General features: G+C 28.6%; 2 protein-coding genes across 5 annotated transcripts; one reads left to right on the top strand and one right to left on the bottom strand.

Moving 5' to 3' along the window:
• Window positions 1-207: 207 nt before the first annotated feature.
• Window positions 208-6,518, bottom strand: LOC141536745 (juvenile hormone esterase-like). Of its 2 annotated transcripts, XM_074257457.1 has the most exons (8): window positions 6,071-6,507; window positions 5,715-6,003; window positions 5,460-5,645; window positions 4,063-4,265; window positions 3,806-3,962; window positions 3,409-3,729; window positions 2,216-2,360; window positions 208-2,054 (listed from the first exon to the last, which is right to left on the bottom strand). In XM_074257457.1, the coding sequence occupies exons 1-8, from the start codon at window positions 6,200-6,202 to the stop codon at window positions 1,901-1,903; spliced, it is 1,587 nt and encodes a 528-aa protein (XP_074113558.1). In that variant the 5' UTR covers window positions 6,203-6,507; the 3' UTR covers window positions 208-1,900. The 2 variants fall into 2 exon arrangements, with proteins under 2 accessions (XP_074113558.1, XP_074113557.1); XM_074257456.1 differs by having other exon boundaries at window positions 5,460-6,003; window positions 6,071-6,518.
• Window positions 6,519-7,664: 1,146 nt separating this feature from the next.
• On the top strand, window positions 7,665-14,458 carry LOC141536748 (uncharacterized). 3 transcript variants are annotated; one of them, XM_074257465.1, is made up of 7 exons: window positions 7,665-7,805; window positions 7,882-8,042; window positions 8,290-8,860; window positions 8,934-9,062; window positions 9,153-9,354; window positions 9,441-10,088; window positions 10,910-11,698. In XM_074257465.1, exons 3-5 carry the CDS (start codon window positions 8,348-8,350, stop codon window positions 9,168-9,170), a joined length of 660 nt encoding a protein of 219 aa, XP_074113566.1. In that variant the 5' UTR covers window positions 7,665-7,805; window positions 7,882-8,042; window positions 8,290-8,347; the 3' UTR covers window positions 9,171-9,354; window positions 9,441-10,088; window positions 10,910-11,698. The 3 variants fall into 3 exon arrangements, with proteins under 3 accessions (XP_074113566.1, XP_074113565.1, XP_074113564.1); XM_074257464.1 differs by lacking the exon at window positions 10,910-11,698 and adding an exon at window positions 10,140-10,344 and having other exon boundaries at window positions 7,804-8,042; XM_074257463.1 differs by lacking the exons at window positions 7,665-7,805; window positions 7,882-8,042; window positions 8,290-8,860; window positions 8,934-9,062 and adding exons at window positions 11,777-11,893; window positions 14,322-14,458 and having other exon boundaries at window positions 9,188-9,354; window positions 10,910-11,704.
• The last annotated feature ends 765 nt before the right edge of the window (window positions 14,459-15,223 follow it).

Raw genomic sequence — 15,223 nt, 5'->3', positions numbered from 1 at the left:
TCAAAAAATGATAAGAGACCTTTTTGTAGACCGTTAAATTTTGCATTAGAAAAAATATTTTTGATGTGATTTGTTGGTTAGTTTATGACGTAAAAAATTCCAAAGTAAAAATATAACTTTTCCCATGTTATTTTCCTTTAAAACTTTGACCGTCGGGGGGCGCGGGTTAATATTAAAATTAAGAGCTATAACTTGGCATGATTTTTTTTTTATAGATTTTGAACCGATTTTGAACTATCGTGAAAAAAAATTTCAAAAAACCCAACATAAGGACCACCCTAATATAGATATATAGTTTGCATGGAGTGACCGCTTCTCAATTCTTTTCAATCAGTATTTTTAACGAGGGTGATAAACGTAAAAGTGTAATCTGCTTTATATACTATATAGTAATATAGCGAAACTTGACAGACATTACTAACCACTAGTTATTAACGTAGAGTGTATTTACCAACGTTTTTTTATTTTATTGCATACAGTTTTATTTATTTATTTATTGCCCATGGTTGAACAAAAAAAGAAACAAAATAAAATATTTTAAATTTCGTTTATTTTTTTAATTCCCATTTATTTTGTCACTGTGCATATTCATGATTGATTAAATAAAAACGCTTGCATTCAATTAAAAATGCTGGTGAGCATGGTCATAATATATAAATAGTACACAAAAAAAAATTAACGATTCAAGAGAAAAATTCTTAAACCAAGTATATAATTTTGAAGAAAGTAATTGTCTTGAATCAAGACGAAAAATTCTTGAATCAAGTAAAATTTCCTTAAATCAAAAAAAATTTTCTTAAATTAAGAATTTTTCTACTCAAATCAAGAATATCAAGTTCTTCAAAATTAGATACTTGATTCAAGAACATTCTTTTACCGTGTATTAAGTACTCGGAAAATTAAGTTTAATGAACTAATTGATATTTTAGCGTTTTCCGTAAAAACCTACAAAGAAGATGTCTTGGTAACCGAGTTCCCAGCTCTTCAGACATCCTTTTTACTTTACGCACGTCAAAAACCCTAATTTTATAATTTATCAACTTTATAATTATTTGTAATTGAATTTAAATCATTTGTCCATTTTTACTAATTTCCATAAGTAAGTATTTTTTATCGAAGTTCATTTATTCAAATGTCCATTTTTACAGATTTCATTTTTATTGATGGGCATTTATCCACTTTTCCAAAAATTTAAATTTTTTGGAAAAGTTTTTCAATTGTTCATAAAGTGACTGTTTCATTTATTCAATTGTACATTTGTATTTTTAACCATTTTTATTGATGTCTTTTTATATTATTATCCATTTTCATAAATGTCCATTTCTATTAATGTCTAATTTTACTTAAATACTTTTATTGTTTTTTCCAAAAATCAAATATTCATTTTTAGAAATTTCCATGTCCATAAATACGAATTTCCAATAATACAAAAGCAACACGAACAGGGATAAATTAATGTCACGCATAGTAATAACAAATTTAATATATTGACAGGAGATAATTTACTTTATTAAATAGTTAAATTGGTTAATCTTATTATTATTATTTTTTTTTCCATCAAAGATTAGGAATAGAATAATAATGCCATCAATATAATGGGCTGTTCAACTTTCATTACGTTAACGAAATAAAAAATTAATTAGATCTATTATTCTTAGCATAATTGAAAAAATTGATTTGATTTTTTAAATATTAATTCATCGAAAAATCCGGTAAAAGAAAAAACTTAATTTTTAAAGGATTTCTTAATTTGCTGGAAAAGTTCAGACATTTTTTGTTTATTTAATAACAAAATTTGGATTCGTACGAACATATTAATAATAAAAAAAACAGCCATTGCCAAGTTATGCATTTACCAACGAACAACATTTCATATTTATCATATGAAATAAACAAACGTTTATTTTTCAATTTCTTTTAATATATCGTGTAAAATATTTGATTCTTTAATCATACTGAGATTTTCGGATATCTTCAAACAACTGTACGTCATTGAACTGTCCACTGGTTGCCATTTAATCTGAATCAGATCTGATTTTTTCGGATTCGGATTTCTGTAAGGAAATTTTGAATTAATTAGTGTTTGCAAAAAATTTCTTACCCATCAGCACTCACGTTATGGAATTTTCTCTTGCGTAAGAATACTCAACCTATGAGATACTAAAAAAATACGCGAGTGCTGAAGGGTTTCAATTGAATATCAACAGCTATATACCCAGTTTTTGCAAAGGTAGTAAATAGTTCTAAGAATCTTTGTTGGATGATATATTCAGTTGATCCGAAAGCTGGTGGTTTCATTCCAAGTTTATTCAGAATTTTTGGACAAAACAAATAAAAGATATCTTCTCCATGAGACGTACCTAATTAATCAGTGTATATACTTTAAAAACATCCTGTTTGAAACATCCTACATGGATAGGTAGATTTCTTAGTTGAATATAGAAGAGAAATAGGTTTGTAATAATCTAATGATATATGAATGTTATTTGAAGATATATGCCCCAAATACATTTATTGGAAAATTTTTTTTAATTTTCCAACTCATGAAATAAATTTAAAAAATGGACAAACAAAGCTTAAATTAAAGATAATCGTATAAACTTTAAGATAAATTTATTAGATTTGAGTTATTTTTACTGCTGAAAAATTATTTTGAGAAAAATTAGTAATTCAAGTACTCTTGCGCACTCATTAAAGCGCGAAATTCAAAATTTTTAAAAACCAAAAAAATTTTGAAATGCTAACTCTTTGTAAGCTAATCGACCGATTTTACTCGTCTTCGAACTTAATCAAGGAATTCGTCCGTAGAATAAGTATGCGAAGTTTCATTGAGATCGATTGGAAATTATAGGCCGAATCCTGCTGATATCGAGATTTTCAAAAATAAAATTTTTGAATATCTTTTCAATTTAGATTGCAATTAGATAAATCTGTAGAGTTTTCAGGTCCAATAATAATATAGTTATTGAAGTTTTGATGTTTCACTCTCTTTCTTTCAGTACAGTTAAATCTAACTCTTAAATAAAATCAAATTAATTAAATTATTTAAATCTAATCTAATACTGAAACTTGTTAATATTATCTGAACTTCTACTATATAAATTAATCATCGACAATTTGTATTTTGAAATTTTTGTAATTTATTTTGTATACTATATTGTAAAATTGTCATTCGGCCATCTGGCCTTGGCATAAATAAAGTATCTATCTAAGATTGTACCTAAAATAATCTACCATTATATTTACCATTGCTAATAATACCCTTAAATATTTTAGATTGTTTTAGCACAATCTAAAATAATTTAGAATGCATTAAAATATTTTAAATAATCAAAAAAAAAAAAATTATGAAGATAAAACAAAAAAAAAAGATCTTATTGATAAAAATATTGTTTGCAAAGCAAATACCTTCAAAATTGGTGCCAATTAATTTTTGAAGAACAACAGAGTCTTTAGAAAAATATTCAAACTTATACACATATGATTGTATATTCGAAATCGATAGTTGAATCTCTAAAGTGTGTTGTATATTGATCAAGAAATTAACAGCACTCATTAAATCAACATATAAGTTGACATTCTCGTTGGAAATTTTATTATTACCCATGAAGAAATTTTTAACATCTTTCACAGATATATTTCGTTTTTGCAGAAATCTTTTGATATTTGGATGACACAATAACTCTTCTTGATTATCCTCCACTTCGGCAAAGATTTTTTCATTCATATCTAAATAAAATTATACTTTTAAATATGAATAAAATAAATTAATCAAATAACTTGGTTGTTAGCAACAAAATTTTACCTGTAAGAATAATAATTCCTTCATGACTTGTATAACCAATTATATGAGGCACTTGAATTCCAAACTTGGCAGCTTCTTCTACGGGAATATTAAGAAATGGATTCTTTGATTTCGAGTCTATTGACGGTACGAAAGGGTTTTCCAGTAAATGAAGTTTCTGTGGTAGATAATATATTACGTAAACGAGCAGTCAATGCTGGAGCCTTACAATTAGATAAGATAAGTTAAAAAAACAAGTCATATCGATAATTACATACATTCCAAGGCCTAACTGCCCGCTCTGCATCAACTAGACGAGCCGCATCGACAGTTCGTAAGTATTCGATAAGTTCTTTAGTGTCAGTTATTTTCTTTCCCAGTAGCGAAGATATCTTTACTGCAGTTTCAACTCCAGAATACGGCGCACTTCCCCATGGATTAGTAGCCACGCCACTTTGTAATATAGCTTTGTGAAATAATCCTAATAAGCAGAAATTTTTTTTAATTTCAAATAATTTTTTCTTCTTTGTAACCTGTTGCACTGGATAATCGATAATCTATGTATTCAAATTTTGTAATTTATAATTCTTTTTTATGTATTATTCTGATTCTATGTACAGGCGCCTTTTGCACCTCTATGTAATCAAAATATAATATAGAGGAAAGGGAGGCAAAATGGGTCCCTTAAAAAAAATGTTGAAATTCTTAGTGTTTTTAGCTGGTTTGACATTTTTTTAGTCTCTTACCAAGTATTTGACCTTAATTTGCTCTGTTCATTGAAGATTAAAAATTGAAAATGTGGGGCAAAATGGACCACCTTCAGAAAATTTTTATATTATGAGTTTTTCAGCTTGTTTTACTTTTTTTGGCCTTTTACTGAGTTTATGGTATTGATTTTTTTGTGTCTATAGACACAATAAAGCTCGATTCTATAGCTCGATATATCAAAATTAGAAATTGAGAAAAGTAGGGTAAAACGGGCCCCCAAAAAAACTCAACATATTTCTTACTTGTTTTATGCTTTAAATCTTTTCATTATGTATTCAGTATAAAAAAATTAGGAAAACGGTTGACACTTTAGTGTCATTAAAGACCATCCCTGCAACTTCCCGTTAACTCCATCCCTAAGCCCTCAACATTTCACACCAAGAGCAATAATAAATCAGGTCGAAAATGTCGGAGTGTTGACGGCGATCAACGTAGTTTTTTAAGCTTAAAAGGCAATTAGTTATTGGAATCGATGGAATCGATGAATTAACTTACATAGTATAAAATATCTAAAGGCAAAGAAACTCTTTCGATTGCTGCCAATTCCGTTCCCACACACACACAAACAGGCACAGACACCATCGTAAAAATAGTCTGGGAAGTTTTTGAAAAATCAATAGTTCTTTAATAAAAAATATAGAAAAATAATGCTGTTAATTAACTCGTCACCTAGTTTGTCCTTTATATAATTTTTTGATAATTTCTATAATTCAAAAATTCTAGAACCTGTTTAACTGAAAAATATTCGTTGGTTTTTAAAGGCCAATCAGCCTATTTTATCTCCCAAACATTTTGAGTGTTGAAAATGTTGGGGGCCCATTTTGCCCCCAAATATTTTTGGATATCGAAGATTTTAGAGAGCCCATTTTGCCCCCCCCCCTTCTGCTATCTTTAACTCATTTCATACCTTTTGCTAAAGGTGATAGTGTTAAGTAATGCACCGAAGCCGCGCCAACACTGTCTCCAAAAATCGTAACATTATTCACGTCACCACCAAATTTTTCAATATTTTGTTGTACCCATCTCAATGCCATGACCTGGTCCTTCAATGCTTGATTACCAGCAGCTTTTTCATCATTCAAATTGAGAAAACCTACAAACAATGTATTCATTATATATTTCAAATTTAGCGACAACTTTTCCCAAAGCTGTGCAAATTTACCTAAAATACCAAGTCGATAATTAATTGTAACTAGGACGATATCTTTTTCAATCAAATAATCTGGTCCGTGCATATCATCATTACCAGAACCCATAATCCAAGCACCACCATGGATCCAAACCATTACAGATTTTGATGCGATTGGATTCAAAGTGTTTGTATAGATATTTAAAAAAAGACAATCTTCGCTTCCTATTACTTTCTGTGATGCATTATCATATTGTAATGCTATATTTCCAAACTTCTTAGCATCTCTCACTCCAGTCCATGATTCTGGTGGTTCTGGATCCTATTGTTTTAGTTATCTTAGTGATTATTAATCAAACTACAACTAAAAAAAAATAAAAAATACAAACCTTGAATCTTAATTCTCCAACCGGCGGCTTCGTGTACGGAATCCCCCGAAATGCATAAAATTCTTTGCCATATATATTTTTTTCTTTGACCCCACACAACTTACCTTGTCGCACTTGCACAAGCGGACTCATGATTGCCTATCGCATGAGTTAACGACTCAACCTCGCGACTAACGCTGCAATACTAAAATACACTTTAAACCACTTACGTTATCAGTTATTTTCGTTTATCTGAAACATATTATGAATATTATTAGCCAGGTCAAAGTCATTGTGATTGTTAAAACTATCTCTTTCTTCTTCATATTATACGAGTTATTAAAATGACTATTTACATAATTTGTAATTTTTATCACTGTCGACATCTCACTACACTGATAGAAAATTTATGTTAACTCAAGAGATATTTTCTTGATCTAAGAATTTATTTTGGAAGACAAATGATTATTTTGCTTTAAGAATTTCTTGTCTTGATTTAGATTTTCTTGGCTTTAGAGCTATATTATCTTCAATCGATACATTTAGTTTTTCAACCAAAATAACATTATCGTTTAAAAAACTTAAAATAATTCATCAAAGTATATTTCAAAAACTAAATAGTCTTTAATTGTTATACCGAAAAAAAATTATTTCTTGGAAATAAGTAAATTAATGACCCAAAAAAAAATTATTCTTAACACAAGTCGGTAACATCTTGAATCAATGTTATCGCCTATTTTGAACCAAGAGACAAAAATTCTTGAAAGAAATATATCTATATCTAGTTTCAAGAGTTCAAATTTTGAAGAAAGAAAGTTTCTTGAATCAAGATTGTTTTTCTATCAGTGTACACATTCTAGCGACTAGTGTAGTATAAATGAAATGTTATTCATTTTGTTTACTATGACGGATGAACGATGAAATTTTGTCAACAAATACTGAAAATGAGAAGAATAATTTTATGGATCAATTTATAGATTCAAATAATGATAAGTTATCATTGATAACAAAGACATTGACATATTTGAATAGTAGATTACATACCTATTTAATAATTTTACATACCTAATTTAGACTTCTGTAAAATCGTCAATTCAAATTTTTTGTTCACGCTGAATTTTTTGGTGATTAGTTGAACCTTCTTAAACGCAATGATGAAAAAAAATTTTTGTTTTTTTCATAAATTATCATAATTTATAAACAATGGTCACTCGCTATCTTTTGATCAAATAGAGGTAGAAATTTGTTTCGAATTAGCATTTATAAAGGGTAAAATATTGGAATTACATGCGAATTATGAAATTTGAATTTACGATTTTACAGAAATCTAAAGTTGATGCTTATTTTGAGACCCCAAAAAAACTCCGTTTTTTAATCTTTTATTATTTATATCTCTTGTCAAACATTTTTTATAAATTAGCAATTTTGAATAGAGTTACATAAAACTTTGACTCATCGATCGATATGTGTCATATTTCAATGACATTTTTTAAAATATACATTATTCACGTTTTAAAAAAATAGTCTACAATTTTTGACTGCATAGTAGTAAATATGGAGGGTAGAGGCAAGGAGGACCATCTCGTATGGGGAATCAGTTGAAAAAGTGTCCACCAGTAAACAGCAAATTATGATTCAAAAAATTGCCAAAGTGGTTCTAGTGTAGCAAAAGGATGTAATAATTTAATATTTTTTGTGACTTTTGTAGTGAGGAGAAATGCAATATTTAAAACCTAAACTACTTACATAGTTGAATGTAATTAAGTAAATATAACCTATAAAACTGCTAAAATAATACAGATAGCGATTTGATTGTTTTAAAATTTTTATAGGTACATTTTTGTTTTTTTGTAATTTCATTGTTGTTAATTTTAATAAAATAAGTGTAATAATAATGGGAAAGCTTTGCTCAGTGAAAAGTTGTTCAAGTGGACGTAAATTAAAAAATAACGGAATTGATATATCTCAACCTCTATCATTTTTTCGCCCAACAGTATGTATAATAAATTTTTATTAATTATTTAACAATAGCGAAGTGAACAGTTAAATAACTTTTTAATTTTTATAATAAAAGAAAATTATACAAAAAGTTGATTAAAAAAATTAAAGTCTTAATGTTTTTTGGAAAATATTGACATTATTATTATTGATGGATGAAAAATATTACAAAAATGTAACATGTTCCTAATAATACTTAATAATTTAGGCAATTAATATTTTTTGTTTATATCAACTTCTAGACTCTGGAAAAATTGAATAAATGGAATACAGCTTTAGCCAGAAGAGGAGGACATAAAAATGTACGAAACGTTCAACATTAACGGGGAGATCACGATTTTTCCAACAGGTAAAAAAACATTACGAGATACAGCTCTGCCAACGGTCGAACATCAGTTTCTCCCTGTAGCCATACATGACGTTGAAGGAAATGTTATAAATCAACTACAAAAACCGAGTTCTAACCATAATAAATCTGAAGAAAAATTAAAACATGAAGATAAATCTAAACAACAAGAACTATTAGCTGATCAGAGAGTCTCTGATAGAGTTATGGATATGATTACACAAAGTAAACACGATTTAGAAATAGTGCAGTTGAATGAAGAAACTCATACTGATCAACAAAATGATAAAGAACCTGAAGTCACTTCTCAGCCAACTGAAAAATTTTTTGATAATCTGAAATCTTCTGTGCTACCGCAAGGTTGGATGTATTTTGAAAAACCAGAAGGGTTGGAATTCTTTCGGATGGATGCTAAAACTATGCAAATCGTAAACCGTTTACGAGTAAACAAAGACTTATCTGTTACTGTAAGTTCTTGCAAAATAATTGTATTTGTCTCAATCTCTTTAATACCAATAATTAATTGAAAACACATTATAGGTTATTTTTTCGACGAATGAGGAATTGACTACAAACGATAATATATTTTCATTCAAAACTATCTACGAGTACTTGAAATTCGTAGAAAAATGGCCATTATGCGTTGGTACTCAAATAGACAAAAAAAAAGTATAATCGATTTTTATATTAGCAAAGAAATATACTTATATGACGAGTAAAAATATAATTAACTTTTTTAATTATTACATTAAATTTTAGGTTTTCACAAACTTGTAAGGGTGCAATTTTTGGTGACGAGTCTTATACAAGAAATCAAGCGAATTCAAGATGTAAATCTTGTAGAGTTTTACGACATCGCTTACAGAATTATAATTCTGCTTCAAATATTTTAGAAAATACGATTTCTCAAAAACGTCGTACTTCAAATCTACAAAAACGATGTAAACGTTTAAAAAGATCGGTAAGTTATTATACATATATATACCAGAAACTTTAAAGCTAGATTTTATTGTGTGTAGATAATCCGGTGATGGTTTTAAATTTTAGACATTAAAAGAAGCTGTAAAATCGAACGATATTATTTTTTTCTCCTGCAGGAAAGCCACACAATTTGTGCTTTTTCAACGGTTTTTTGACAGCGACTATCATTTGTGGACCCATAAATTATTGTTTTTTTTCATCCATTTGTTATATATTACATTTTTTATTTTTGAATATATTTGTATATTAATGATATCGTCAAGATAGTTATAATTTTGAAAAAATAATTGTACATTCGTCCTAATATCGAAAAAATTAAAAATTTTTATGTTTTTCAAATTGTACATATTTTAATTCCTATAAAATAATTGTGCTATATACTGCTTTTATTTCCGTTTACAGAATTAATAGCTGTTAATTATTTTATAGAACCCTTTTTATACATTTTACAATACAATGACAATAAATACAAAGTTTTTAAATAATATTTGTGTTGATTAAATGTTATACTCAGTAGCTTCTTCAGATTAAAACGATAATAATTTTAATTTAATCTCGGATTTAATAACTTGATATGAAGAAGGAAATGTTAGTTGTACATAAGTAATACTTTAACGTCAAATGGTGAATGTCGTTCTATTACAACCGAGGTTTATTAGTTATGCTGTTTGATGAATTCCGTAAAATGGCAAATTTTTTTGGATTAACTTTTAAGTATGTAACATCTACAATTTTCTTTTTAAGTTTAATACTAATTATTTACAGAAAATGAAGCTGAGAGAAAAAGTGCCCTTGTGGAAATAATTCTCTGAAAAAACTCTTGACAAGTCTTTATAACTCTGAATAAGACTTTTCGAAATTCTTCACATCCCTAACTAAGTGAAGGAAAGACTTAATAAGTCTTCAAAACTCTGCAATACTCTTCAAAAGTCAAATTTTCCCTGCAATTTCGGAATTTCTCAAAGAGTTATTAAGACTTGATAAGACTTGTTCAGTTTTACAGGAAAAGAAGAAAATATTTCTTTTCAAAAAAATTACTTATCAGAATTAAATAAAACTATAAAAAGAATTAATGCATGTTTTAAAAAAATTTTTTTAAATAATATTTTCATCACGAAAATACTTTGATGGGCATCGAATCACTCATAGTTGAGCAAGTCAAAACATCAACAGCAAATGAAGTGCACTTGCTGTTGGAAACAGATATTACTCAAAGAGTAAATCCAATCGGTATTTAATTTGGACTATCAAATATTAAAGTCAACTTTCTAGGTAGGAAAGAATTTTCTAACCACATGCCACCTATTAGAAACTAAGAACACTCAAAGATTCTAACTGTAAATTCGTAAACTAAAATATGTTAGGTATCAATTAATTCCAGCAGATAGCGTGTGGATAGAAAAGTCTTTCCTTTACTTAATTAGGGATGTGAAGACTTTCGAAAAGTCTTATTCAGAGTTATAAAGACTTTTCAAGAGTTTTTTCAGAGAATTATTTCCACAAGGGTGTATCAGGCGAAATTTGAATGTTCTCAGAAATCAAAAGTTGCAGTTAATAAAGCTATTATGAAGTTACCTAAAACATTTCAGAGCGTAGTTAATTCATGCTTTGACGCAGCTCAAAAGAAAAATTGTAAAGGCCGGCGATATACATTAGAATGGATTTACGAGTGTATTTTAATACGCATAAAAAGCCGAAGAACATATCAATTTTTACGTACTAGAGATATTTTACCATTACCGTGTATTGAGACACTAAATAAATTTATACGAAAAATAAGCAGTTCAGCTTACGGGTTTCAGCCAGCTATTTTTCAAGGATTACAGCAAAAATGTGAATCAATGGATAAATGTCAAAAACGTGGAGTACTTCTTGTTGATGAGATGAAATTGAGTGAGGGTGTTTATTTTGATTCTCAAGAAATGAAATTTAATGGATTTGTTGACTTGGGTGAACACACTCCAGAGGACTTAAGAAATAAAACTGCAGATCATGCTCTTGTTTTTAAGTTTGTACCTTTTCAAGGTCGATGGGTTCAAGCTTTGGGTTGCTTCCTCTCTAAAAGTGCTTGTAAAAGTGAACCACTACACAAACTTATTATAGAGTGTATCATATTGATGGAAAACAGCGGAATTTGTATAGACGCAGTTGTCATGGACGGTGCATCATGGAACCGAGGGGTATGGAAAATATTAGGAGTGAACGAAAATAACATAAGCTGTAAACACCCTTCAGATAGTTCACGACGTTTGTGGATGATTTCTGATTTTAATCATTTAGTAAAATGTTTCCGAACATCAACTTTGGATGAAAAGATTAGCGAATTCATGGTAACGTTCAAATATAAGTTTATTTCCGACAATCCAGAATAATATAATTAACTAAGGCTATAAATTTTTCAGACGCCCTATGGAATCGTTAAAAAAAACATTGGGAAGCTCTTCTAGAGGAAGAAAACTATCGTCAACCAAATATGAAAATAGCTTATAAATTAACACCTGAACATTTGAAACCAAAAGGTTTTCAAGTAATGAATGTACCTCTTGCAACTGAAGTATGTATTAGGGTGGGTCAAAAAAATCGAATAATTTATTTTTGACTTTATACTCTGAAAAATAGGTTCGTAGACACCTAAAAAGAATTCTCTCCAAGTATAAGCTCTTAATTATAACGGGAAGGTCCTCCGCTTTGCGGGTTTCTAATTTTTTCGAATAATCAGATAAAAAAATTTATATCTCGCTTCCAACTGCTTGGAAAAATATTCCGTGGCATAGATTTTGTGAGAAATTGAATGCTTTACAAAAAGGTCTCTTATGACTTTTTCAAAACTCAACCGATTAAAAGATATTCATAGTTGAAGTTTGGCTATTTTAAGGAAAATATTCGTTTTTATTATGAATTTTATAAGTCGATGAAAAAAATTATTTCGGATTGCGGAACTCATGATTTTGTAGGAAATTTACTGCTCTACAAAAATGGTCTCTTATGATTTTTGATTAAGTGAAGCCGTTACGAGATATTCATCGTCAAACATTAACGAATATCAATATTTCCAGTTGTTTTTGATCAATAATTCGATAAATTTTAATTTAAACTATGAGTTTCAGGAAAATTTACATAAATTTGAGTTTCGATCGATAAAGAAATGTTATAAACAATTTTTTTAATATTGTTTTCAGTCTTGAGCTTGTTTGATTGCATTAAAACAAGAAATTAGAGCATTTTTTCGACATATAGCCAATGATTAGTTTAATTTGAAGTGAATGACATATTTCTTTGTCAAATTTAATATGAAAAGTATTGAATCAAGTAAGAAACAACCAGTATTTAACTTTTTTATAGATAAATTTTTTATTGAATTATCAATTGCAATATAATTGTCTATATTTTTAACATAACAGTACGCTATTACTATAAATAATTTCTTTTATTACAATTTGGGAATGTTTTTGATGTTCTTTGACAACTTGCAATAAGTACTGGAATTGTTCTTCATTTTTGTCAAGCATTGATTATATTCACTGACTAATGCAACAGCTCGCTCTGCTGAATCATTGACAACTTTTAGTTGTTGAAAGTATTCTTTATTTTCGAGATAACTCTCATTAGTAGGCCATAATTCAACATCGACATCAAGAAAGTCATACGGTAGATCGAAGATTTTGAAAAGATTTAATGACTTTTTAGACACAAAGTCACTCAGAGTTCTCTGCGCCAATGAATTCAAATCTTTTTAGCAATTACAAATCATTTAGCTTTAGAATCTGTACCTTCACGAGTATTAACAGCTTCAACAATACTTTTTTTACTTCTAATGGAACGCCATCGTCAAACAGTGATAAAATGGCAAGTTCATCGCTCAAATACCATAAGTGCGAAATCATTTTTTCACACGTAGCTGAAGAAATCAAAGGATTGATATGTTTGTACTCCAATAAATTTTTCATAAACTGCAAGTCATGATAAGCAGCAGTTGTTGCAGAAGTTGATGAAAACCAAGCTTTTAAATACAATGTGACTATAAAAATACAGAAATGACGAAGACCATGCAATTCTTTCTGAGAGAGTTTGAATTCATCTCTGAATAGATACATTTTCAAACTATAAATGGCCTTAGCCATCCATCTAGCATGATGAACAGCACCAGGACGTTTGAAAGAAATCTTTTCTTGAGGCATTTCTCCAAGGAAAATCAATGATAATTCCAATAATTCTTTATCTAACTTATTATAACATTTCTTTATCGATCGAAACTCAAATTTATGTAAATTTTCCTGAAACTCATAGTTTAAAATAAAATTTATCGAATTATTGATCAAAAACTGGAAATATTGATATTCGTTAATGTTTGACGATGAATATCTCGTAACGGCTTCACTTAATCAAAAAATCATAAGAGACCATTTTTGTAGAGCAGTAAATTTCCTACAAAATCATGAGTTCCGCAATCCGAAATAATTTTTTTCATCGACTTATAAAATTCATAATAAAAACGAATATTTTCCTTAAAATAGCCAAACTTCAACTATGAATATCTTTTAATCGGTTGAGTTTTTGAAAAAGTCATAAGAGACCTTTTTTGTAAAGCATTCAATTTCTCACAAAATCTATGCCACGGAATATTTTTCCAAGCAGTTGGAAGCGAGATATAAATTTTTTTATCTGATTATTCGAAAAAAATAGAAACCCGCAAAGCGGAGGACCTTCCCGTTATAATTAAGAGCTTATACTTGGAGAGAATTCTTTTTAGGTGTCTACGAACCTATTTTTCAGAGTATAAAATCAAAAATAAATTATTCGATTTTTTTGACCCACCCTAGTATGTATACTTGAATATGTTATTACATACTATTTTCGATTGATAAACTAATAAGATAAATATTCAGACACTTTAAAAATTTTATTCTCAATAGATTTACAATAATTTTTTTATTATTTTAATTATAGGTTTTTGGTCATGAGATATCTGTCGCGATGGCTCATTACCAACCTATGTGTGATAAGTTGAAAGATTCAACTCCGACACAAAAGTTCATAGATCTTGTTTTTAATTTAATCCAAGCTATGACTTCTCGCATACCTAGAGATGCCCTGTATGCAAGAGAAGATTGTCGTCAAAAACAGGTAAGAATTATTTAGTAAAACATAATAATTTAAAATTTTAACTTTGTAGGTTTCATAAAAAATTTGAAAGTTGAAAAAAAAATATACCGGAATGACAAAGAATACTTCTCTATTACAAAACTGTAAGGTACTTCATACATTATGATTACTTCATGTACATGGGCTAATAAAATAATGTTTTATCGTTGATTTCTTAAGTAAAAATATTTTTAGATTCATCCTTGATTTTTGTTTTGCTGTGATTGCATTTGTGATCCAGTTTATTTATCATTGTGATCTTGACTTCATAGTAAAAACACAATGGAGACATTGGAATCGTGATAAATATAACAGTGGATATTTTCAATTAGTACATATCTTTTAAACAGTTATTTTAGAATGCTTCCGCGTAAACAATATTTCCACCGTGAAGTCAAAACTGCGAAGATTTTTCTTAGCATGTGAACTGCCTCTAATGGCAATAAATGATGATACAGATTAATAACTTTGTACAATTAATCTTTGCCATTCTACGTAATTACGTTTTAAATCATCTCTCTCAAATTTTTAGTCAATTTTAGAATTCCTGCAGTTTTTGCAAAATTGGGAAAATTTAGAAAAAAATTCCCATATCGAAGAGCACTTTACTTGGTTTGAAAGTGACGTTGCGAGCTACCCTTGAAATCCTAGATATGCTTAAAACCGAATGTGGATTTAAATATTTAATGACAGCAACGTTATCACAG

This window comes from Cotesia typhae, unplaced genomic scaffold, assembly GCF_013202065.1.
Source record: "Cotesia typhae breed Kobodo isofemale line unplaced genomic scaffold, CoteBio_Ctyphae scaffold_45, whole genome shotgun sequence".
In the NCBI taxonomy this organism is placed as follows: domain Eukaryota; kingdom Metazoa; phylum Arthropoda; class Insecta; order Hymenoptera; family Braconidae; genus Cotesia; species Cotesia typhae.
The sequence above is the reverse complement of the archived record's forward strand: the minus strand, read 5'-3'. Positions and strand labels throughout refer to the sequence as shown.